Source organism: Drosophila elegans, unplaced genomic scaffold (assembly GCF_018152505.1).
Source record: "Drosophila elegans isolate 14027-0461.03 unplaced genomic scaffold, ASM1815250v1 contig_476, whole genome shotgun sequence".
Classification (NCBI taxonomy): domain Eukaryota; kingdom Metazoa; phylum Arthropoda; class Insecta; order Diptera; family Drosophilidae; genus Drosophila; species Drosophila elegans.
Genome location: NW_024545863.1, coordinates 15534844 through 15558050, shown reverse-complemented (window position 1 = coordinate 15558050; position 23207 = coordinate 15534844). Strand labels below are relative to the sequence as shown.

The 23207-nt window shown below is 38.6% G+C and overlaps 7 protein-coding genes and 1 non-coding gene across 13 annotated transcripts; 4 read left to right on the top strand and 4 right to left on the bottom strand.

Moving 5' to 3' along the window:
• Positions 1 to 458: 458 nt before the first annotated feature.
• LOC108135311 lies at positions 459 to 6004 on the bottom strand. 2 transcript variants are annotated; one of them, XM_017256000.2, is made up of 2 exons: positions 5859 to 6004; positions 459 to 1434 (listed from the first exon to the last, which is right to left on the bottom strand). In XM_017256000.2, exon 2 carries the CDS (start codon positions 1410 to 1412, stop codon positions 657 to 659), a length of 756 nt encoding a protein of 251 aa, XP_017111489.1. In that variant the 5' UTR covers positions 1413 to 1434; positions 5859 to 6004; the 3' UTR covers positions 459 to 656. The 2 variants fall into 2 exon arrangements, with proteins under 2 accessions (XP_017111489.1, XP_017111497.1); XM_017256008.2 differs by lacking the exon at positions 5859 to 6004 and adding an exon at positions 2959 to 3082.
• Trnai-aau lies at positions 2076 to 2149 on the bottom strand. Its single transcript has one exon. It is a non-coding gene; the product is annotated as a tRNA-Ile (tRNA).
• On the top strand, positions 3689 to 8925 carry LOC108135293 (mitochondrial dicarboxylate carrier). Of its 2 annotated transcripts, none has more exons than XM_017255981.2 (3): positions 3689 to 3981; positions 6757 to 7179; positions 7734 to 8925. In XM_017255981.2, the coding sequence occupies exons 2-3, from the start codon at positions 6779 to 6781 to the stop codon at positions 8176 to 8178; spliced, it is 846 nt and encodes a 281-aa protein (XP_017111470.1). In that variant the 5' UTR covers positions 3689 to 3981; positions 6757 to 6778; the 3' UTR covers positions 8179 to 8925. The 2 variants fall into 2 exon arrangements, with proteins under 2 accessions (XP_017111470.1, XP_017111477.1); XM_017255988.2 differs by lacking the exon at positions 3689 to 3981 and adding an exon at positions 6596 to 6697.
• A 107-nt stretch (positions 8926 to 9032) lies between these two features.
• Positions 9033 to 9771, top strand: LOC108135327. Its single transcript, XM_017256019.2, has 2 exons — positions 9033 to 9302; positions 9394 to 9771. Exons 1-2 carry the CDS (start codon positions 9072 to 9074, stop codon positions 9709 to 9711), a joined length of 549 nt encoding a protein of 182 aa, XP_017111508.1. The 5' UTR covers positions 9033 to 9071; the 3' UTR covers positions 9712 to 9771.
• A 329-nt stretch (positions 9772 to 10100) lies between these two features.
• On the bottom strand, positions 10101 to 11872 carry LOC108149951 (lipase 3). The gene is made up of 3 exons (XM_041709256.1): positions 11778 to 11872; positions 10997 to 11716; positions 10101 to 10520 (listed from the first exon to the last, which is right to left on the bottom strand). The coding sequence occupies exons 1-3, from the start codon at positions 11859 to 11861 to the stop codon at positions 10140 to 10142; spliced, it is 1185 nt and encodes a 394-aa protein (XP_041565190.1). The 5' UTR covers positions 11862 to 11872; the 3' UTR covers positions 10101 to 10139.
• A 1111-nt stretch (positions 11873 to 12983) lies between these two features.
• LOC108134753 lies at positions 12984 to 13635 on the top strand. Its single transcript, XM_017255198.2, has 2 exons — positions 12984 to 13158; positions 13363 to 13635. The coding sequence occupies exons 1-2, from the start codon at positions 13064 to 13066 to the stop codon at positions 13571 to 13573; spliced, it is 306 nt and encodes a 101-aa protein (XP_017110687.1). The 5' UTR covers positions 12984 to 13063; the 3' UTR covers positions 13574 to 13635.
• A 5-nt stretch (positions 13636 to 13640) lies between these two features.
• On the bottom strand, positions 13641 to 20059 carry LOC108134725 (mucin-5AC). 4 transcript variants are annotated; one of them, XM_017255143.2, is made up of 9 exons: positions 20042 to 20059; positions 19289 to 19391; positions 18217 to 18602; positions 17698 to 18132; positions 17177 to 17305; positions 15546 to 15876; positions 15367 to 15458; positions 15177 to 15306; positions 13641 to 14521 (listed from the first exon to the last, which is right to left on the bottom strand). In XM_017255143.2, the coding sequence occupies exons 2-9, from the start codon at positions 19374 to 19376 to the stop codon at positions 14403 to 14405; spliced, it is 1710 nt and encodes a 569-aa protein (XP_017110632.1). In that variant the 5' UTR covers positions 19377 to 19391; positions 20042 to 20059; the 3' UTR covers positions 13641 to 14402. The 4 variants fall into 4 exon arrangements, with proteins under 4 accessions (XP_017110632.1, XP_017110622.1, XP_017110641.1 ...); XM_017255133.2 differs by lacking the exon at positions 20042 to 20059 and having other exon boundaries at positions 19289 to 19395; XM_017255152.2 differs by lacking the exon at positions 20042 to 20059 and having other exon boundaries at positions 13643 to 14521; positions 17698 to 18099; positions 19289 to 19395.
• A 1226-nt stretch (positions 20060 to 21285) lies between these two features.
• Positions 21286 to 22791, top strand: LOC108149779 (spaetzle-processing enzyme-like). Its single transcript, XM_017277674.2, has 3 exons — positions 21286 to 21365; positions 21691 to 22252; positions 22321 to 22791. Exons 1-3 carry the CDS (start codon positions 21290 to 21292, stop codon positions 22718 to 22720), a joined length of 1038 nt encoding a protein of 345 aa, XP_017133163.2. The 5' UTR covers positions 21286 to 21289; the 3' UTR covers positions 22721 to 22791.
• The last annotated feature ends 416 nt before the right edge of the window (positions 22792 to 23207 follow it).

Below are 23207 nucleotides of genomic sequence, written 5' to 3'. Positions count from 1 at the left end.
TTTGGAAAAATTCAATTGCTTTCTTTTTATTGTTGGCGTTTGTCATTTAGTCTTTATGTGGGCCTACCAGTTTGGGCCAAACTTTTCTGGCGCTGGCTTGGCTCCTTATTGATCGTGACCAGACATAAATTCATCAAATTTTGGCCAACGAGGGTGACGTCAACAGATGCTACCAGATAGAAGACGAACAAAAGCAATTAGATTGAACGGCGCATTGACCATCAAGAAAGACTACACTCAACGTTTTTATCGCTTTAAATGTACTTCAAATAATAAGAGTATATTATTTTTGTTTCAATAAATTAATAAATTAAATCCATCTGGGTTATAGGTTCGGCAGTTTTTAGGTAACCAATTAATTGAACTCTGGTTAAAAGCACCATTTTAGAGCTAAATCATTATATCAATAAATAAAATCTAAAAATAAAGAAAAGAGAAAAAAGACGAAAGTGTAATACTTATTTTCAAACATTTTACTAATATAATTGGACTTTTGAATTAAAATTTTATAAAATGTTACTTAAGTTCGAACATAATTTCTTAGTGTAACATATGTTGTAAAATTCCGCCGCAGTAAGAAACCTTTGACTGGCAATTCTCAGAATATACAAAAATGGCTTTATTAAAATTCATGAATTTATTAACGGTCGCCCCGCCTAGACCTTGACCCCGATTTCGCCCGGTGTAAAAACCTTGACGTTGCGATCGTTGACCTTGTAGAGCACTTCCTTGCGTGTCTCCTCGCATGCGTAGTTGCCTTCGTCCAGGACGCGTTCGATAAGGAGCTTGCCGTCCACCTCCCGAAATACGCCGCTCTTCAAGCGCAACACCTGGATGCGCACCTGGCCGAGCTTGGCCACATTGTTATCCGTCAGCTGGTAGATGTCGCTGTTGCTGAGCTTGGTGATCACCGTCAGATTGTCACGCTCCTTGGCGAGGGCGGCCAGGTCCTGGCAGAACTGCTGAACCTGCAGTTTGCTCGCGCCCAAATTGAACAATATGGACAGGTTATCAATCAAAACCGTATACGAGTTTCGACTGGCATAGTTGCTCTCAACCTGGGCCCGAATGTCCTCCACCAGCTGGTCGGTTAAGGTCTGGCCCTCGGATTGGCGTAGCCACTTGGAGGCCAATCCCTCGCCGGCCATGTCGCTCAGGACATCGATGACCCCGAGCGTTTTCCCCTGGAAAATATTCGTGTTGTAGCCCAACCGCATGCCAGCATTGAAATAGTGCTGATAGTGATGCTGCAGACAGACGAGCAGGGTTCCAGCGTTCGAGATGCGTAACCTCTGGCCCAAAATGCAACTGATCAGGAAGCTGCCATCCACATTGGACTCCTCGCTAATGTGCACGAATCCTGGCAGTTTCTGCTCGTTGAGTCCACAGGCTAGCAGCACTGAGGTGGCCATTGTCTCGACTACGCGTGCGGATCTGTAATGGCATAAAAAAAAACAGCCATGAGTCAATTTGTAAATGTCATCTGCGAAGTTCAATTAAGTGCGCAGTATTTTGTTTTTTTTTCGGGACGGGTCACGTGGCCGACCAGGCCGATGAGGTTAAAAACACTTGACTTGACCGGGGACCAACGAAATGAAATTTATTGACCAAAATCGGGGAGGGAAAATGAATAAGGAGAGAATTTCCATCTTGTCACTTCATCAGTGCCACCATTCAAGAAATTGTACTTAATAAGCATAAAGTGTTTAAATATACCAAGCTATAATAAATGATAAAGCATTTATATAAAGAAAATGTAATTGTTCTTTGTGTTTAATTTGCCATGGCTCATTTGTTTACCTAAACTAAAAGTGTTTTGTATAACCTTTATGAATTTATGTCTTTGGTGCATAATGTAATTAAGAATACAGTTAAAGGGTTTAAAACAAGGCATTTTAAAAATGTAAATGTCAGTTATATTAATATCAACAAAACATATTTTGTTTTTAATTTATTAATATCTCCATTAAAAATGCGTTTCAAATACCTAGCTATTTTTTATATATATTTTTCCTTTCATGCAAAAAACATTTAGTATAGATACAAATTAACCAAAAGTTAAAAAAAAATTGTTTTGGCCCATGAGGGGATCGAACCCGCGACCTTCGCGTTATTAGCACGACGCTCTAACCAACTGAGCTAATGGGCCGTTGTGTGTGGCGCCGACAAATGCCCATTTAAGCCCCAAAGCTCTAGAAAATTCCTTCTGATGAAAAAGCTCTTTTCTTATGAAGCTTTTGTATGTTATTTTTAAAAAAATATTTTTTTTTGTGTTTAATCAAAATTTAACACCAGGGATCAGGTTGCTAAAATAGCTGGGAGATACTAAAAGTGTTAATGGCGGGACATGCAACAAAAACGTGCACAAACATATTTAAATAAGAGTTAAGCATGCTGTTAGTAATAGTTGGTAAAAATATTTGCCAATTCATTCTCAAGATGAGTTCTTATCACGGCATTAGCCCCATATCTCGTCGAAGATTGCTGGCTAGGCAACCGATTTTCCGCTTGGAAGCGTTAAATATTTGCAATTCAGGAAAACAAAAACATTCTAATTAAACCTTGACTCCGAAGTGCATTACACAAACCATGAAAGGAATGGAGCTTTATTTGTAAAGAACAATGAAACTTTTTAATTGGGCATAAAATAAATTATCGAAAATGAGGGGATTGGAAGACCCATGATTAATGTGTTTTGAGAGGCACATGCTCGGATTTTCTTCAAATTACATAAATGTTTCGGTGTGGAAAACTTGAGTCATTTCCACATGTTATGTTCATGATCATTCCATAATGACCGAATGGAAAATGAGGTAATGAATGGCAGCCTTGTATTAGAAAAGCTCGCAGTTACACCGTACACCCCATGTACAATGAGTTCTTATATGATACCATCATCTTAACACACATACGAACAAAGTTTGGAGAGCCAACGCACTGTCAATAAGAAGCTCTCACCAGTTTTGTTTGAAGTTGACTCTCGCCACGATCACTGTACCGCTCACACACTTTCTCTCGCTCTCCCCGCTTCACAATCTCACTCTCTCGCTGTGTCGCCCAGCTGACCGCCACCGACTAACTAAGTCGATCCCGGCATCGAATCCCGGTGGCGGCCCAGTGCCAGAACACTTCCCACATGCTCGCCTTGACCACGCGATAAAACAGAACCCGAGTCAAATCCAGACACTCAGAGAAAGTTTACAAAGAAAAATCCGTTAAAAATGTTGAACTTACAACAAAAATTGCATGGACCAGGCAAACAATTTTATATTAACATTCAGTTAATAAATATATTTATATTTAAAAATGTATTAAAAAAACAGTAAAATTAAAATACAATTCTGACCACCCTTAAATCACAATTCTGACGACTATAATTACTTGTTTGAATAATACATTTTTTTTTACTTTGGTAAGTTTATGTGCATAGTACTTTGTGATTAGCTTACTCAATAGTGAGTTATAATTTTAATAAGTAGCTGACAAAAAATATTTTTATGACAAAATAAATTCAACATTTTCAGCTCACTTAAAAACATTACCTGAGATACGAAAACAAGAAAGCATCTGTTCTCAAAAGCTGAATTTTAATTAATTTTAAGGGTGGGCTTAAGCCCGTAGTTTTTGCGAGTGTAGGGTCGGACTGTTTGCCGGCTGTTTTGAGGGAACTGGCGCGCTGTCAGCGGCGGCGATCAGTCCGCTTTCGGTGCTCAAGCGTTGCGTTTCGTTTGCCTCCAGCAGCAAAAAAAAAAAAAAATTAATACCCCTGACCAATCCCATTCCCCAAAACCCAGACCAGTTTGTGTGGACAGCGATGACGTGCTAAGGTCTCTCACTCGCTCTTTTTCTCTCTCTCTCTGGTTTTATCTCTTTCGCGCTCCCTGGTGTGCCAAAAATTATAAACTTATTAAATAGTTTTCTTCGCGAAAAGCAGACAAACGACAGCACCAGGAAAAACAGCGGCAGCGATTCTTGTTCAAGGTAAATACGCCATCAGCTGTGGCAGCTTTTCCGCACCCAGTGTTCTTTATTTTGTTGCATTTGCAGTTCAGCAATTGCAAATGCAATTGCAGTGTCAGTTAATTTTTCTATTTGCAAGGCAAACATGTGGCTTCCAATCGGGCAAACACACTCGGGATAGTGTGTCAGGCGGATTACTTGATTATCACGCGATCTGTCATGCTATTAAAAATATTTTAGATGATCGGAATAAGGCCTCCCCAAAAAATCAGCTGTTCATTAGTTAATAAAATCAACTATCAAGATGACTCTTTTGGGAGCTCGATTAAAAGCGAAAACAATTTTTAGTATGCCATATGATCATGTGATATTCGTTATTAATTCGACTTTGACCACTTCCACACATTTTTATATTCAGATAAAATTCAGACAAAAAAAAAACGAGAATGAAACAAAACCAGAAGAGAATGGTTTTTTTCTGCATATAATTTATGAAGCAATCACCGCACGTGGATGTTCCGAAAAAGAAATAGTAATTAAATAAATAAATAAAAGCGGGCGGGCCGGAAAAAACAGAATATAACACATGCTGGCAATAATGTAGTGCACTGGGATTTCGATCGACGGTAAACATGTTATCTTTCTATAAACACGACCCGGTAACCGGGTCCAATCGGAGGTTGATAAGGCAGGGACATCATACAAGGCCTATAAAGATTGTTTCTCCCGGTTTTCTGGTTTATAAATGGCAGCAAAACAAACAAAAAAAAAAAAGCAATTGCTCGATTGGATATCAATTTTACACACACTAAATTCAAACCGAAGCCCCTATGCCCTTGACTTTGGTCATAGGCTTTGTAAACAGTCCTCTTTTTAAAAAGGTAAAATTCAAACTCTTTTATCCACAATAAAAATGGAAAGTAGAGTTACAATAACCTCTTGTTTAAAATTAAATCATCTTAAACAAACCAACAGGAAAACAGGTTTTAATAACATATTTAAAAAGATATTTAAAATCATGAATTATTCTTTACCATTAACAAATTGTATGCAGGACTTAATTCTTTTTCCAAATAAGGTCGAGCTTAAGCCACCTTCTGCCACCAAAAAGATTAAGTAAGAGAAAGATTTGAGTTAAAACACATATTTACCTACAATTAAAATTAAACTTAGATATACCACATTAATCAATAAAAAAAAAATTTACCATTAAAAAATGGTTTGCTGACCTGAATTCCCTTTAAGAATCATTAAAAATAGAGTCGAGCTCTAACTCATAACTTAAAAAACTTCCTGCCACCAACATGATCGAGTTAAGAAATTATAAGTTATTACGTTAACTTTCCTTTATCGAAACTCTCTATTGCCAATACTCAAAGGGACTTCGAGCTAGATAACTAATAGGTGTAGATCTGGAATCGGACGACTGTATCGCGATAGCGGAACATAAATAAATTTATACTATACAGGTAGATAAAGATCGGTCCAAAATGTCAAAATTTTGAATATGCGCTAAACAAAAAAGTATAGGTATAGTATAGGATAAAATAGGTTTCTGATCATATTTTAAAAGTTAAGCCCTATGCAGCTGAACTTTTCTATATACCCATTATTCAAAAAAGAGTATAGACAACAGATAGCCAAACTTTTTCATCTCTTGACTCTTCAATTGTGGATTCCATTCTAGTGGAGCGAATTCTTTGATTGTTATCTCACTCTATATATAAAACCATGGAACGATCTGCTGGCAATTACCGCCAAATATCAAAAACAAAATGTAAACAGTACTCGAGACGCTTGAAAACAAATTTAATTCGCAATTCGCATAAAGACGCTGCCCGGCAATGGCGACTTGTTGCGCAAGTGTGGGGGCCCTAATTATGGGGCCAATTACTCACTTGTGGATGTGGCGGGCTGGCGGATTTCAAGAACACTTCACTGGCGTCGGGGGCTTCACTTTTTCCGTTTAGTTTACGAAACAAATATATAAATTTGACATGAAAAACATGTTGTAGGTGCTAGTATGACCGTAAATCGAATCGATCAGCTGTTTGGCATGGCTGCCAACTCGGACTCTCAAAACGGTGCTGTTAAGCGCAGTACGAGCACTGTTAACGGCTAACAGAATGTATTTCAAGATGTAACGGCTTTAATTTGTACATGGTCGTTGTCCTGGAAAGGATTAAAACTCAAAGAGCATAAATCAATTCCTTTTCTTTAGCATTTGAGGAATCAGAGTTTTTTTTGGCTTTAGTCAAATTTTAATGGGAAAAATGAAAAGTATTTATACATAAAATCTAAATTCATTAACTATATATTGATTGTTAGAACGATCTCCGTTTTTGATAACTCTAGCGTTCTTTTCAGCATCGCCATGAAAATAGTAGTTAAGTCTGATAAAAATAGGTTTTTAAAAGGTTTCAAAATTAATAAAATCATATTCTTATATTTTGCAAATGGTTGCTCAATATTAACAAAGAATAATTAAAAAAAAAATGTGTAACCCCCATTTTAAATTTAAATATTTGGGGCTACGCCCAAGATAACAGTTATCGCCATTTAACCGGCAAAAGCTTTCAAGCTGAGCTTTCGCGCAACCGCCCAGCTGTTTTTGCGGGTCCTTTAGTTCCGCCAGTTCCTTAAAGGCCCTCCGGCATGACATAACACATAACAACACCCACTGAAAATGCCGCCCCTCGAAAGAGACACGATTTAGCCTCCGAACCACTTTTTATAGGTATAAGAAAGGTCTAAGTTTGAGTGTGTAAATAATGTGTTATTTTAACCACCTTCCAGCTAAGATTTTTATACTTGCGAGATGGACAAACCCCAGAGAAAAGCGAGGTGGTTCTTCGGCGGATTGGCCAGCGTAGGAGCCGCAGTGGTGACCCACCCACTCGACCTCATCAAGGTCACGCTGCAGACGCAACAGGGACACCTGTCGGTGGCGCAGTTGATCCCGAAGCTCGCCCGCGAACAGGGAATCCTGGTCTTCTACAACGGCCTCTCCGCCTCGATGCTCCGCCAAATGACCTATTCCACGGCCCGATTCGGGGTCTACGAGGCTGGGAAAGATTACGTTAGGACGGACACCTTCGCCGGCAAGGTAGCGTTAGCCGGAGCCTCCGGCCTCGTCGGTGGCATCGTGGGCACTCCGGCGGACATGGTCAACGTGCGCATGCAGAATGACGTGAAGCTGCCCGTGGAACAGCGACGAAAGTAAGTATTAAGTGCTGCACAAAACCATTATCAAAACCTGTTCGTTAAGTTAAAATTTTTTTTAATTTTGCTTATAATATTATTATTATATATTTTTAATTAAACAATAATTATTTTCTAATTAATTAATCTAAGTGACAAAGGGTAATTTTCTTCAAGTATGAAGTCAAAACTTTTCCTTGTGTGATTTAAATTCAAATGGACAAAATTAACAGGGCATGCGAATATTTTAGTAATATATTTTATAATGTTAACATGAAAAATCATATTTGATGATTTTAGACTTACACTTCGTTTTACCATATGGACAATATTTTACAAAGCATGCAATTATATTAACTTATCACTTAAACATAATAGATTTTATTTCTTATTCTGAATAAGTGAGCGGTTTTAAATATAAACTTCGTTTTACCAAATGGATTTCAAATCATCAAAATTATTCATATGATTATCATATCATAAGGGATTATATTTTTACTAGGAAATTTTTAATTTTAGTCGAATGCAATTTATCTTCAATTACTTACGTTTTTTGTATCTGCAATTTTCAGCTACAAGAACGCAGTCGATGGATTGTTTAGGGTGTACCGCCAGGAGGGATTCGCGCGCCTTTTCTCCGGCGCCACCACAGCGACGGCCCGAGGAATCCTGATGACCATCGGTCAGATTGCTTTCTACGATCAGACGAAGATCTACCTGCTGGCCACGCCATATTTCCACGACAACCTGATCACGCACTTCACCGCCTCCCTGGTGGCCGGAACGATAGCCACCACCCTGACCCAACCGCTGGATGTCCTGAAAACACGATCGATGAATGCCAAGCCAGGCGAGTACGCTGGCCTATGGGATGTGGTGAAGCATACGGCCAAATTGGGTCCTCTCGGTTTCTTTAAGGGCTATGTGCCGGCCTTTGTGCGGCTGGGTCCTCACACGATCATCACTTTCGTGTTCCTCGAGCAACTGCGTCTCAACTTTGGCACCACACCGAGCTAGCCGGGATCTCTATCGACTTCCTAAATAGGCAATAATTCTCCCATGGCTGGCTGGCAGATTCCCTTGAGCAATGCTAACATTCCAGCTGCAATTCGTTCACCACAGTACCGAACATAACTTAGCTTTAGCCAGGTATAATTCGTAACCAAGATGCTTTTATGTTAGCAAAATATTAAGTGTTAACGTTTCATGCCCGCATACCTTTAACGTGTCAGTTTTTATAGTCATTAGGACAAGATATTGTTTATAACAAGGTTTTCAACATTTTTTCAAACCATAATAACTGTTTTCAAAATATTATAAAATGGAAGTGTACCGCGAAATGTACGATACACTATGAGTAGAAATATAAAATCTAAACCTTAGAGAGATTGCGATTAAATATAGATTGGCTTTAAACATAATTGATATTTTCAAAACATTTACGTATATATATTTATAAATATTCGTTGATAAAAGTATGATCATTATTTTAATTAGGAAAGCAATATTCCCAGGATTTCAAACAGACTTTCAGTTATTAGAAAGAGCAATTGTAAAAAAAGATAGGGCATTGAATATTATTTAGAGCTACCCTCTTTAATGTGGGCATGAAAGGTTTAAGTTGAGCTCATTCGTACTTCATCGTCATTGCCGTGCTGTTAGCAATTAACTATAATTTGTTACCAATGGCTGAGCATCTGCTTGTTGTTGCTTTATGTGTTAAGACTGCCATGCAATAATTAAATAAAACAAAACCCAAACGGATTGCACTTCGATATCAATTACACCACATCTGGGGATATCCGGAACAAGTTCGTTTCCGGTACTAGCTGCAATTTGTTACCCCCCCATGCAGGTTCTTATAAACCCTCGACAGCCAACGATCGTGCATCAGTCGCCCAACCGTCGAAATGGTGATCTCTTCCGGTTCAGTTCAGCAGCTGGTGCTGCTGGGAGCCATCCTTCTGGCCATCAATCTATTTGGCGTTCAAGCAAGAAAACTAAAGATCCACAAGTTGGAGAAGGGTATCGAAGAGACCGAGTATCTGCACAGCCTCCTGCGCATCGCTGAGTTTAAGGAAAATGTCCTCCAAGTCAGTGGAGAACTCAAACTGTATTCGCCCATGGACAACAGTTGGACGGTATTGAAACAAAGTCTTTAATTTTCTTATGCTCTAAAAAGATAAAGAATACGCCTCCACTAAATTCCCCCCGAACACTTACCATTTACAGATCCGCTTTAGGGTTTATCGAGCTCCAGAGGAGGATGGGGAATACGAAAAGATATGGGACCTAAATGAAATGCACGTTTGCGACATCATGAAGTCCTATTACAAGGATTTCTTTTACGAGCAGCTCAAGGAGTACTCGAATGCTCCGCACCCTTCCACCTGTCCTGTGCCGCCAGATCACTACATCCTGGAAGACTATCCCCTGGATGTCCATCTGCTGAAGAAGATCATGACGCCGGGGTACTATCGAACCAATTTTAAACTTTCAAAAGGGCATGTCGCTGTGTTGTCATATACGGCGGAACTGGAAATAGAATAAGGTGTCCAGAAATTGCTAAATGTTCAATTTATTATGGAAAAAATAAATTGAAGAGCCTCATCTGCTTCAAGTCCTCACTGGATTAAACAAATTAAATGACAACTGGATTTTTGGACGACCCGCTTGTGGGAGACTTATACAAGACACATAGACTGCCACATTTTTTAAGGATCTTCCTTTTTGTAAAATACTGTTGTTTTTTTTTTTTACTTTCGTGAAAGTGAATAGCACACAACCATGTTGCCAGAGAACTACGAACTGGACGATTATCCTTAGGACTTCTATCTGCTGAAGAGTCTAATGTCGCCGAAGCACTACCGAATGATTTTTCAACTAGACCACGGTTACTCTACGATATTATCACTTATAGTGGTCCCATGAACCCGAAATTTTGGTATATGTTCAATTTATTGCGGAAGGAAATAAACCTATTCGTAAGACCGCATCTGCTTCAGGACCTCGTCGTATACGTATTTCCTAGCCTCAGTGCCCCAAATGAAGTCCAGATGGGCCCACTTCTCGAAGGGCACCAGGTAATCCAGTGCCATGTTGGGCAGTGAGTCCCTCAACTTGCGGACATCGCTCACATCACACATCCAGTCGTTGGCTCCGTAGTACAATAGAACGGGGGCCTTGGCATTCTTCAGCAGGTAATCCGGGGGGCTCAGGCTGCCGTATTCGTACGGATTACGCAAAGCCGTGTAGTCGAACTTGCGGAACTTGTTGGAGTTGTACTCCTGGCAGAAGTGCAGGTTTTGGTTCACAGACGCGCCAGCCGGAGATGTGGCCTTGATGTGTTCAAGCAGGTCCTGAATAGTTGAAGAAACAAGTTAAGTTTTGGATAGTCATTAAAATTTTGTGGTCAAATCAATACCGTACTATAAAAAGCAAGAAGTTATATATTTTACACAGAAAATTTATATAGTTATATTTTTTGATAAAATTCCGTACTTGTTAGGAATACTTGACGTGTTCGATTAGAGTTTCCGTTTTTAATATCAACTTTAAGTAATTCAATGGTAATAATGAAAATTTTTTGACCTGTAAATATCAAATTGATACTGACAAATTTTGTAATAATTGTTTTTGAAAACGAAAAAAACGGAACTAAAAAAATAAGTATAACTTCTGATTCTATGCTTATTCTCAAATAAAATTAAAAAAATAATAACAATGTAAAAATTTTTTCAGTTAAAAAAATGTTCTGTAGCATCTAATTTTTTAGAGGCCATAAGTTAAAAAAAAACAAGTCCCCCAGTTTTCAATTAAGCTCCCATATACTCACATAGTCGAGTTGCTCGGAATCGTAGCCTCCAATGAGGAAAATCTCGTTAGCACACATTTCGGCGAAGGGCGAAGTGGCCTGGCACATCTCGATGCCCATGTCCTGCTTGAACTTGTTGCTGGGCATGAACTCCATGGATCCGCACAGCTCCACGATGGCATTGGGTTGGCCCAAAATGGGGGCGAAGGCCCGGGTCAGTGGGCTCTTCATGTTGCCCATAAAGGCGGCGGGTCCCAGCAGATGGGCGGACTTGATCTTGTCGTTGTACTCGGGTCTCTCGGACACCATGACCAGGTAGACAGTGGTTCCCTGCGAATGGCCCACATATTGCACCTGCTTCTGGCCCGTCTGCTTCAGAACGTAATCAATCATCGCTGGGACGTCGTAGATGCCGATCTCGTTCCAGCTGAAGTTCCAAAAGAGCTGCCAGTAGGTGGGCCAGTACTTGTGCGCCTTCGAGTAGGTGTTGCCTCGGGCATTGCCCATCCACACATCGTAGCCGGCATCGGCCAGCATGTAGGCCAGCGATCTCTCCGGACCCATGAGCACCCAATCGGAGGAGGAGCTCAGCATGCCGTGCATGAGGAAGGCCACCGGACGGTCGGGAGTGTTTCCCGTTTTGGGGGAGTACGGGATGCGGTGCATGGTCAGGATGTAGCTGTCACTGGTGGTCACCACGTGACGCTCCATAGGATAGCCATCGTCCACAATGCGCTCACCCTTTAAAACAAGTAATTTAAATAAACGCGTACAATTATATTCCCAAATGTTTTATACTTACGCAATCGGAAATTGGCCGTTTTCCGGCCAAAACCAGGCCCAATCCGACCAGTAATATGGTTACTTTTAACATTCCTCCTCTCATCGCTCAACTGTGGTCCGAGTGCTTTGGGATTTCGGCTTTTATAGCCCGTCTACCATTATCAATATTGTGATAGGCACACGCCATCAGATTTATTGGCAAGCCCGTTCACAGACCCCAAGAAATCGGTGAAATATATAATAGAGATAGATCCACCTGGCACAATCAGCTACTTGCTTTGATCAAAATCGCGGGAAACCTAATTTACAATCTAAAAAAGCCCGTGTCCCCGCACAAACGAAACTCCTGATTATCGTTTTCCAATTATTTTAGTACCGGGTAATCGAAATAAGTTCGAAAGTTTATGCGTTTTTAGGTTTTGTTTAAAATCATTAAACCCTTTTAATATTTAAGGCAGAATTTCACTTCAGTATTTTTCTTAAAACTAATTTGAGATATGGTCTGATTTGGATTATATAAATAGCTAAATAAATAAAATGTTATCCGATTTCCGTTTTTTTCGTTAGTATTTGTTTGGCGAAATTACCTCACTATGATTTAAAAACCAACACCTTTTTGGCTTTCAGTTTTTAAATTATTACAAATCATCCAATTAATTAATAAAATAAAATAATGTTTTGAAAGAAAACGGATGGAATTGCCCCACTTTTTCTATACAATTCTTTTTAAGATTTCTGCCCACAAAGATACAGAAAATTACCATTATTCGAACTCGAGCCTTGCAAACCCATAAAACTATACATATTTTAACACCATAAAAATGCAGTTCTTTTATTACACTGACAATTTTCTTGGAATCCCAATGAGGGTACAAAAAGGTTCACTCTTCTTAATAAGCCATATCATTCTTACTAATATTTTCATATACGTAATTGGCAAGAGATAATTGTTAAAAATAGAAAGTGCGATTGCCAATGAAAACAATAAAATGGCTGAACTTTCGCCAGCAACATGTTGCTAAGGTTCTTAAATTTTCTTTATATTTTTAATTTAGCACTTCAGCTGCGCCTAATAGTTGGGTCTCCAAATCAGGGCAATTATGATATCGATTTATAGAGGCCACATATGATTGGTCTGCGAGTGGTCTGCAATACACGTATCTCTTTTGCTGGCTGCCCCTGACGACGTGGCCACAACATTCCCACTTCAGCCCGAAGTGATGTGGCCATGTCGCACTGGCCACATATGATAGTTGAAGTCATAAATCAGGCACGAGTGGAGCAACTTCTTAAGGGACATCCAAAATGAAGCACCAACAAATTACGGTGGACTATTGGACCATGTTAAAGACATCCGGAATGTGCCTGCTTCTGGCACTCTGCGGATTTGTACTCCTCAAGTAAGTATATTTCCAGCATGAATACAATTTTGAAACAAGTGTCTTCAGTAAATCTTACATATCTTACCTTTCCTAATATCCTTTTCTAATAGAGTAATGCAAATCAAGTTAATTGTTTAGATCATAGCTTTAAATTTAGATTTAGATTTAAATTTTATACATATTGAATCCCAACTTCGCTAATAATGCGCATATTTATTTTAGAATGGTGCAGACCATATTCTGGCTACCATCACATCTGAAGAAAAACCAACAGCGTCTTGAGGAAATGGCCAAGCTTTATGCCAAGGATATGGGCGATGATGAGCGGGCCGAGATCGAGAAACTCTTCAATAGTAAGGAGCCGTTGACAGAAGAACGCATTAGCCAATTGCTGGACAAAGCAGATCCATCCGAGCCCAAAAAGGAGCAGTAGTTCAAATAAATTGATTTTCCAAATAGTTTATATATATATATATATATATATTTGTATGTATATTGAGTGTATAATCGATAATTTCTTGATACAGGTTCTAGTTCTTATTTGCATATCGTATATGTAACTCGCAAAACAATCAATCATTTAACCAATCCATCAATAATGCATGAAACGCTCAATTATTCAGGGGGAGAACATATAGAGTAATTAACTATTTACGACAGTCGCTCGTCTGTGGAGCGTTTATAGCCATATTTTCTACTGATATAGGCGGACTCAGAGCCCTTTCCTGCTTCAATCGGTCGTCCGTGGCGGCCCATCGATTTTGCCAGCGACCCAACCTCAACCTCTCATTGTATCTAACTAACAAACTCATATCAAATATAAGCAAGTGTGCCAATTCGTATGCATACCGTGGACATACACATATAGATAATCTATTTTAATTTTAAAAGCTCAAAGGGGCGCAAGTCTCTCTCATCAGTTTTGTTTGGTTTTTGGTTTTGGTTTTGGTTTTTGGTTTTGGTTCGGTTACTTTGGGTTGTATTTTATTTTGTTTTTGATTTTCTTATCGTACTGTTTCTGCCTAACCGAAAAATATCACGAGAGTATTTTGCTATATTACACGTAGGCTAATCCGTTAACCAAAGTGGAAGGTGCCAATCGATCGGGTGAACTTAGGGCCGAGTTGAATCAAAGTTCCGAGAGAGCGCCTCCCCAGAGTAGCGCCGATCCGTGGGTATATGCCATTTAGCTGATGCGGATTATGCGTGTTAACGTATATATATATAGGGTTTGCATTAATCTGATAGCCGCCAATAAAGCTCTATTGGCTGGGGGTATGCATTGGAAGCCTGTAGAACGGGTTGGCCAGATTGACCCGTGCCGCCGGCAGCAGCTCCGGATGTTCGGTCAGCGTATCCGACAATGCGCTAAGCAGGACTCCTAGAATAATAAAAAAAAAATTCAGAATTAATTGAAAACTTTTTTAAGGCTTTTAAAATTGATCTAACGATTTGGATTAAAACGAGAGTTTTGCGGGATTAAAGAAACATGTAGTTGGGAATTAGAAGAACCATTAGAAACTAAATGACGTATAAAGTTGTCTTAGAAACTAAATAATTGTTACATAAAGTGTAAACTATTGGGTTTTAAAACATTCTTAATAGGATGAGTAATAATACCACGAGAGTATCAAAATAAAACGTATGTGGCTTTAAATAAGGCTTTTCGACTCTTCGGTGTTGAAATGAAACTAAAAAGTATAGTGGCTATATTATTTGGTATTGAATTAATACTAATACTTTGATACTGCCTGTAGTTTGTTTTCAAGACACACTTATTTGCATTTTTTTGGGTATACCACATGGAAATGTTCCCTTTAATTTAACAGCAATAAAATCAAAAGCTCTTTAATTAAAAAATGAAAACATTTTGCCCTTTAAATTATTAAGTGCACACATTTTTGTCGATATCGGAGAGCAACAAAAATTGGTTTTAAAAAGACTGCAACATTAAAATCCTTGATACTTTCTTTGTTTTTAAAAAGCTAACGAATTTTCTGATTTCGACTTATAACTTTAGGGGATAACCAACTCACTCAGAACTTTCTTCTGCAAGTCAATGGGTATAACTCCCATATTACCCTCGCGTTCTAGGAATTCGGTCAGCTTTTGAAGCTCCATTTGAGCCTCATCGGACCCATGGGATAGCGACTGGGCAAACATAACCTGGAAATGGTATGCCATAGATTAAAACGTATTAAAAGTTATAACGAATTCGATAATTACCTTTGCCAGCTTGTAGAGGATCTCCTCCAGAGAGTATTCATTGTACAAGTACTCCACAATTTTAGCCCGACCTTCATCATAATCATTTAAGTCTGTGAATTTACAAAATTAAGTTGTAGCTTTTTATAGTTGTTTTGTTTATGATAAAGAATGTTTCAATTTATTTGCGTAATTCCCACCTTGCTGTGCCTCGCTGTCCAGAACCTTGAGCTTGTTCCAGAAGGTGAAACTATCGAAGTTCTTCGCGGGCAGGACTCCTACTCCTCTGGCGTTCCCGGATTCGAAACCGGATTCGTGCACTTCTGGGAATGGTTTTTCTGTGGTTGTGCTTGTTGTTGTCGTAGTTGTTGTTGTGGATGTAGTTGGAGGAGTGGTATTTGGGGGGCTGTGGCGCTTTAATTGATTCTGGCGAACCTCCTCTGGGAATATTCGATTGGCATAGGACCGCTGCAGGAACTCTATTCCCATTCGAATGTCCTGCAGGAACTTTAGAGCGTTCTCCCTGGTAATCTACAAAAGCGTTTATATTTATTAAGTAAGCATGACATTTCACATAAGCCGCTTCGAATTTCTAGCCCTCGAACAATTTTTGTATACGGCGAAATTAGCCGAAGTTTGTACACCCTTGTTATAATTGTATCGCAAATAATCTTAACGAAAACAAATCCTCAAATATCGAAGTAGTGCTGACATGACCAATTGGTTCTTAGGGTACTTGATTTGTTAAGTATATTTACTGTAGTTTATATATTATATCTTATACCAGTGGTTATCTAAAAATAAAACGTAAACATTTCTATTGTTCATAATATTTTCATCAGAGTGTGATAGTATTACCACTAACCATACAACATGTTGTATGGTTAGTGGTATTACTTATACCATTGAGCATCAACTTGAAATGTAAACAAAATAATTACACAAGAAATACAGTTTTACTAGATGAATTGATGTTTTAAAATAAATGGCAAGCAAAGGCACAAGCAAAATTTATATTTCACAATAAAATAGCAACATTTCTAGTCAATCATGAAAGCATGTAAAGAACGCTATTAAGCTAAGTTATTAATGAAAACAATTTAGAAAGGAGTTGCATCAAATTATTGCAATATTTCTAAGTCTCATAAAACTTGCCAAACAATAAGATAAGATAATACATTGAACAACAGTCTTACGAAATTATTTAGCTAGCGGAATATAAAAGCTTTCGCCACTAGCAGTGGGTATTCAGTACGCCTTGAACAGCCAAACAGAGAAGTTCTCTAAATCAAAACAAAAATATAATTTACAAATTATAAAAAAAGTTAATCATTTGAAAATGGAAACTGCACAAGAAGACAATCGAAAATCCAATAAACCCCATGGTCATTATTGGCGTTGGCCTGTTGGACATCAATTGAATCATCATGAAAATCAACACCATCATGACCACCCCCACCAACGATCATTTGGTTGCCATCACCACCACGGACCGCTAAAATGCCACCAATACTTTGGACCTCCACTCATTAAGACCCATGGTTTTAGTCATTATTACTACGAGGCCATGAAAGACTAAGTATAATGATGAAATGGAACCCAGAAAATTAACGCTTGTGATGAAAAAGACTCTGAAAACATAAATGTATTATTGAAAACGGACCACGATAAATTGAACTAATTGGATCTCTTTTACAAGAATATCTCTTGTAACAAAAACGTATTTTTTAACAAAGAAAATAAATAAATACAAAATTAAAATCATACTGTTTTACCATATTTCAATCAAAAGTTGTCTGTATAACCTTTCATGTTTTAAAATACCACTTACCACCTTTCCCTCAACCAGTTCTTCCACAGCTTTTACCACAGCCGTCTCATCTCCAGTCCAGAAAATGTACTGAGCCATGTCGAACGAGGAGTACTGACCATTTGGACTGCTTAGCAGGTTTTTGGCGGTCTGAAAATATATATTGTAAGGAAAAGGTGTAATAATTGTCTTCAGCAATTATTTTAATCAGTGTCTTCTGGAGAAAGTGGTCAGACATTGGTCAATTCTATGAATTTTGATTTCAGGGTTTTTAGGTACAAATAGTCTTTAAAGTTTACAAAATTTTTAATAAAACCAATTTCTTTTTCAATTTTTCCAATTGTTTTGTGGTTTATCAAGGAAACAGCGGATTATAGTCATAATTTTCGTAGTGTTGCTAAATTTGCCTTTAGATGTCACCAATTTTTTGCCAATTTTCTAATTGTAGTATTTTGTTCTGATTTTAAATTTTGCCAATTAGTTGATTTCTTGAGATTTGTTATGCAACCATCTGTGAATTATTTGTGATTGTTTATAAGAACCTTGGCCGTGATCTTGGGCGTGCTGGATCTTCGCTCCGTGGTTCGGGCCACCACGTCGAAGACAATGTCTCCAATGGTCTCCTTGTTCGGTTCGTGATGGTTTTGTTTCGGTTTGGGCGGACTCAGAGCAGTCAATTCGGTTTCGGCCACTTCGCCGGCGGGATCCTCGGCCTCGGCTGGTTCTCCGGCCACATCTGGAGCGGCTGCCTCCTCTGTCTCGGCCCCATCTTCCTTAGCCTCCGTTTCGGCTGGTGGCTGGGAATCCTCTTGTGGCTCGGGCTCAGCTGGAGGAGCTGCCGTCGTGGTCGTGGTGGTTGATGTGGTTGTGGTACTTGTGGTCGTGGTCGTTGGCAACACCTCCGGATTTTGGCCAAAAGCTAGACGAGCCGCCCCGTAAAATGCCTGTTGATTTTTGGGTGGTTTCGTAGATATACACTTGGATTTGGCAAAAGAGGAGTTTGGAGTTTACCAAGCGGTCTAAGGGAGGATTGACAAGGGGATTTGGGGAGGGGCACTTACCTTGGCATGGGCCGTCGGCTCTACCACGGGTTTGATTTGGGTCTTGGGCTCCTCCAGCTGTGACCTCTCACCCTCTTCTTTGGAGGTGGCCGTGGTTGTGGTGGCCGAGGTGCTCGTAGTGGTAGTGGTCGAAATCAAAGGCGTCGCCACTTCCAACTGCCTCTCCAAGTCGGGCAGAATATTCGCATTTGGATTTTGGCCAGGCTCAGGAGCAGCAGCCACCTCCTCGACACTTTCCTTGGTGGTTGTGGTGGTGCGGGCGGTGCTTCCGTCGTGCTGCCGCTTGGCCACCACCGCTCCCGGTTCATTCCGCAGCTGGTCCAGTTCACTCACGTCGTCCTCGATTTGGGGAAAAACCGTGTCACTGCTGCTACGCTTGGAAGGATCTGATTAGGAAAGTGGTACATTATCCACCCACTCGAATAATTCTGTGGATTTTTGGTTAAAGGTTTCTGTGGATTTGTGGGAAGCATTTACACGCTTAAATCGAATGTGTCAATAGTCCTTGTACATCTACAGTTTACACTGTATTGCAATAGCTTACAAAATTTAGAAGACAAATTTTGTGGAATCATTTTTTAGAAACCGTAAATGCCTATTTAGTTGTTTATCTCGAGTCCTGCTAAATTGAGTTCGGGCCTTAACAATTTATTTTACCAGAAAAATATTGTTTTAAAGCTTTCTCATTTTCCAAATTGGAAAAAGTAGACAACATCAATGCCACAAAGAAAAATACAATCAGAAATAAATTATTTGTATTGTTCGTATCCGAAGATGGTAAAGATTGGCAGTACTTCGTATTTTAAGGATAACAGAATATAGTTTAATTTATGGAAAATTCTTTTGCCGAATTATTAAAATGAATATGTAGTTAAAGTCTAGCAAAATAATCGCAAACTTAGTAATCAATCAGGTTAAGCAATTTAATTTTATTTACGTCTGCAAGGGCATATGAACTTCGGCTTGCAAGAATCTTCAACTTATCCGGTGTAAATGTAAATTAGCTCTCAGAGGGAAATATGAAGATAAAGATGGGGTCAAGAGTAGAAGGGGGTGGCGGAAAAGTACTCACTGTAGATGTAGGGCAATAAAGCCGGATATGCCTGGGCCATGCAGATGCTGGCCAAAAGGAGGATGGCCAACAGATTCCGTTCCGCCATGTTGCTTAAGCCAAAAACTGAAAGTGACACACGACGTAATTCAGTTGATTAGCAGCCAAGATTCGATTACACCAAACGCACACACACACACACACACTCAGAAACACAAAGGGAACATAAAAGGAAGCGCAAAAACAAGCACAAACAACTTGGACTCAAACACATAAAGAGCGAGAGAGAGGGAGGTAGAGAGCACGCACATACATATGCAAATCACGCTAAAAATAACACAAGAAATCGATAAGACAACAACAAAACAGGCACAGTAAAGCAGTGGAAAATAATATAAACGCCAAGAAGCAGGCAACACAAAGTTACATGCCAACTTTGATGCGAAATGAATTGCTGGCCTCTGCCTCCTACACACACACACACACACACACAGTGCAAATTGGCCGTATGAGCGAATTATCGATGCATTCGGGGAACACTTAAGCACGTTTGGGAATCCATCGAATTAAAGGGCCACCGGGGAAAAGCTCAAGTATCTGCACTTGCCACTTACAGACCCCCACACACACACACATGCACAAAACAATGCAGTTTATCGAACAAATAAGACTCGCTGTCAAGGAAGGATCCGAACAATTATGTACATTTTTCGTATATTATAAATCTCGGGTCTAACAATCGACAAAACTTAAGGAACGGAAACTTAGATTTACCTCTTTGATTTACAGTAATGGGAAAAAGAAAACGCGTCTGCTGCGTTTGAGGAAAGAAAGTATTCTAAGCCGAACACCGTTAGAAAACGGTGGCCACATAACAAAAAGCTCTCTCGCACTCTCTCTTGCCGTAAAAAGCTACGAAAGCTTGTCTTAAAATAAGCGAACGATGGCGTTATTATATTGAACTATTTTCTTAACCCATTTGTAATTTTTAAGAAATTTAGGTAACTTCTATATAAATCATTAGATATATATTTCACACCAGCCATTTCTTGTTCAAGTTTTGGATTATTAATATGTAACTTATTCAGTTTAACAAATTCATATTATTCAAAAATTAATCCGACCCTGTAAATGTCTCGAACAATTAAAAATAAATAATGATTTAATAATTTTAATATTAAATTAAAACTAAAATCTGTATTTTTTTATTTAAATAAACCATATTAAATATTATAACAATAAAAAAAAACCAGAAAGGAAGCAAACTTCGGCGAGCCGAAGTTCATATACCCGGCAACTATTGCAAAAATTCCGGCTCAGGGTCGGAGATGTCTCCTTCACTGCGTTGCAAGCTTCTGTCTGAAGGGTATAAAAATCACATGGTGTAAAACTATTTGCGTAAATATAACATGCTCAAAAAAAATTCTTCACATTCCCAGGGAAAACTTTGCATACACCTATTTTAAATGATCGAACTGCACCATAAAAATCAAACTTTTCTCTATAAAGTAAAATTCCGATTTAATTTGTAAGTGTAAGAATAGGGAAATTACGCTTGTAGGAGTCAGCGTGGCTGACGTAAAAGAACCATATTTGGCAATATTGACATCAATGATAAATAAGACCTACAAAAATAAATTGTTACTCATCATATAAATGTATTTACAGATATGTATCATCGAAAATAATATAAATATGCTATTCTCCAAACTTCTCTATTCTCTATTCACTTGAAAAAAAAATTTAATTAAAATATGTTATAAAAACTAAACTTTTGTTTCTACAGTTAAATAACTTATCTTAAGAGAAGTCAAACTACGAAAGCATTGGCACCATAATTAATAATATTGTCAAGTATTTAATTCATTTCAAAATTTTGTCAGAAAAACCCAAACAGTTACTCATAACTGTTATTTATTTGAATATATACAGTGTGTACTTTCCAAGCTTCGAAAATAATTCGACGACGGACTATTTTGCATATTTAAGAATCAGTTTCAATTGAAGTCTTCTCGGCATAACATGTTTTTTGGAATTAGAGTTCATTTTTTGTTCCTGCTACAGGCTTTTGTTCTGGATTATTCAGTTGGATACTATGGTAAAAAGGACAAAATATCGTTGACCACAATTTACGTCCACAATTCTTAGTGATTTGAGTTGCAAAAAAAGAAAAAACAAACGTTGTTTTTTTCTTTTTTTTCGTTTTCAATATTATTTGAACTAGGCAAAATAAGCACAATTTTTATGCGAAAGATCTTAATGTTAGGCTGGTTCTTAATTAAAATGCGTTTAAGAAACTACTGATAGATCTGTTAAAGTAAAAAAATATTGATTTAATCTTAAACTTGGTTTCCAAAGACGGGTAAAGTCTTTCTAAACTGAAAAGCAAAAAGTGTACCAATACAAATCTTTTTCATCTCCAGGCTTTGACATTTGCTTCAGCGGTGAGCGATGCGTCGCATTGGACGACTGCCTTGATTCGCATAAAATTTCTATATACAATTATAATTTAAAGAGCAAAATATGTGAAAAAAATAAGATCTGCTGCCCGAAGCCAGGAAATATCCTGCCAGATTATATGACCTGCGGACAAAGCTCACCACAAAACCGAGTGGCGTTCGGCGCAAAAGCTGATATGAACGAGTTCCCTTGGATGGCCATGCTCCTATACCAGAATACCACAACTTGGGATCCGAGATTTGTCTCCGTTTGTGGGGGCTCCCTGATCAACAGCCGCTACGTCCTAACCGCAGCCCACTGTGTGGTCTCAGTAAAATATGTGCCAAAGGATTTATTGCTCAGGAAAGTGCGTCTGGGTGAGCATGACACCTCATCCAATCCCGACTGGGTCCAGCTTGCTAATGGAAAATGGATGAAAGCCCCCAGACATCTCGAAATCGAAGTAGAAGAGATTGTTGTGCATACAAATTACAACTGGCAACTGGAAAACGACATCGCCCTGCTGCGACTTGAAATGCCAGTAAGGTGAGTAATGATTCACTGACTTAATTGCTAATTTGTACAACTCTGATCGAACAATTTTAATCCTGCAGCTATACGAATGAAATCAGACCGATTTGTGTCCCAACAAAACATTTTTCCTTGAAAAACTCCTTATTGCAAATTGCGGGCTGGGGGCTCACGGAAAATGGACAATACAGTGAAGTACTCTTGAAGAGCACCATTCTTGAATCTCATAAATGTCCACACGAGTTTGAATACTTCCGCGAAACATCCCAAATTTGTGCCGGGGGCCAGAGTAAAACGGACACTTGTACTGGCGATTCCGGAGGTCCACTGATGGCCATCAGGGGACGCAGTTTCGATGAATACGTTTATGTGGCCGGCATCACTTCCTATGGAAATCATGGTTGTGGAGTGAATGTAAACCCGGGAATTTACACAAAAACTGGATTTTATTTTAAATGGATATGGGAGAATCTGAAGGCTTAAACTTATACTTTTAAACTGATTTCATCTCTATATAACTTTAATTGAATTTCAATGTTATTTCGAATTGTTATATTAACACTATATTAACATTTTTTTACTTTTAAACTTTTTCTACTGTTTTATTTAATAAATGTTCAATTTTATTTTAATTGTATTAAATAATAAATCAAAATAAAATTAAAAGTTTAAAAAAAAAATGTAATTGTACATTTCGATTTGTTTTGTTGCACTTTTTTTTTGGCAACGACTGTAATCTTAGCAATGTCGGTGAAAAGTGCGGTGCTATAGAGTATATATAGTAGTTTTTCTTTTTGTAAATACGATGAATGAAATTAATAAATGAAACGCAAAGCGAATATGCCAATAGAATAATGTGAGAATAACCGGTTAAGAGAAGATCAAGTAGCAGGGAATAGAACTATAGAACAACGAAGGCGTTGATGAGTGGGTTTGGCCCAGATAATAATTGCTGTTATGCTAATGGAAA

Coding starts and splice junctions, on each gene's coding strand:
- LOC108135311 (XM_017256000.2), bottom strand. CDS start 1,412: ATGGCCACCTCAGTGCTGCTAGCCTGTGGACTCAACGAGCAGAAACTG.
- LOC108135293 (XM_017255981.2), top strand. CDS start 6,779: ATGGACAAACCCCAGAGAAAAGCGAGGTGGTTCTTCGGCGGATTGGCC. Junction 7,180..7,733: donor CCCGTGGAACAGCGACGAAA/GTAAGTATTAAG, acceptor TGCAATTTTCAG/CTACAAGAACGCAGTCGATG.
- LOC108135327 (XM_017256019.2), top strand. CDS start 9,072: ATGGTGATCTCTTCCGGTTCAGTTCAGCAGCTGGTGCTGCTGGGAGCC. Junction 9,303..9,393: donor CCATGGACAACAGTTGGACG/GTATTGAAACAA, acceptor TACCATTTACAG/ATCCGCTTTAGGGTTTATCG.
- LOC108149951 (XM_041709256.1), bottom strand. CDS start 11,861: ATGAGAGGAGGAATGTTAAAAGTAACCATATTACTGGTCGGATTGGGC. Junction 11,717..11,777: donor AACGGCCAATTTCCGATTGC/GTAAGTATAAAA, acceptor CTTGTTTTAAAG/GGTGAGCGCATTGTGGACGA. Junction 10,521..10,996: donor ATTCCGAGCAACTCGACTAT/GTGAGTATATGG, acceptor TCAACTATTCAG/GACCTGCTTGAACACATCAA.
- LOC108134753 (XM_017255198.2), top strand. CDS start 13,064: ATGAAGCACCAACAAATTACGGTGGACTATTGGACCATGTTAAAGACA. Junction 13,159..13,362: donor TGCGGATTTGTACTCCTCAA/GTAAGTATATTT, acceptor TATTTATTTTAG/AATGGTGCAGACCATATTCT.
- LOC108134725 (XM_017255143.2), bottom strand. CDS start 19,376: ATGGCGGAACGGAATCTGTTGGCCATCCTCCTTTTGGCCAGCATCTGC. Junction 15,877..17,176: donor AACTGGTTGAGGGAAAGGTG/GTAAGTGGTATT, acceptor ACGCTTTTGTAG/ATTACCAGGGAGAACGCTCT. Junction 14,522..15,176: donor CTTGCAGAAGAAAGTTCTGA/GTGAGTTGGTTA, acceptor TTATTATTCTAG/GAGTCCTGCTTAGCGCATTG.
- LOC108149779 (XM_017277674.2), top strand. CDS start 21,290: ATGTTTTTTGGAATTAGAGTTCATTTTTTGTTCCTGCTACAGGCTTTT. Junction 21,366..21,690: donor TTATTCAGTTGGATACTATG/GTAAAAAGGACA, acceptor TTTCATCTCCAG/GCTTTGACATTTGCTTCAGC. Junction 22,253..22,320: donor CGACTTGAAATGCCAGTAAG/GTGAGTAATGAT, acceptor TTAATCCTGCAG/CTATACGAATGAAATCAGAC.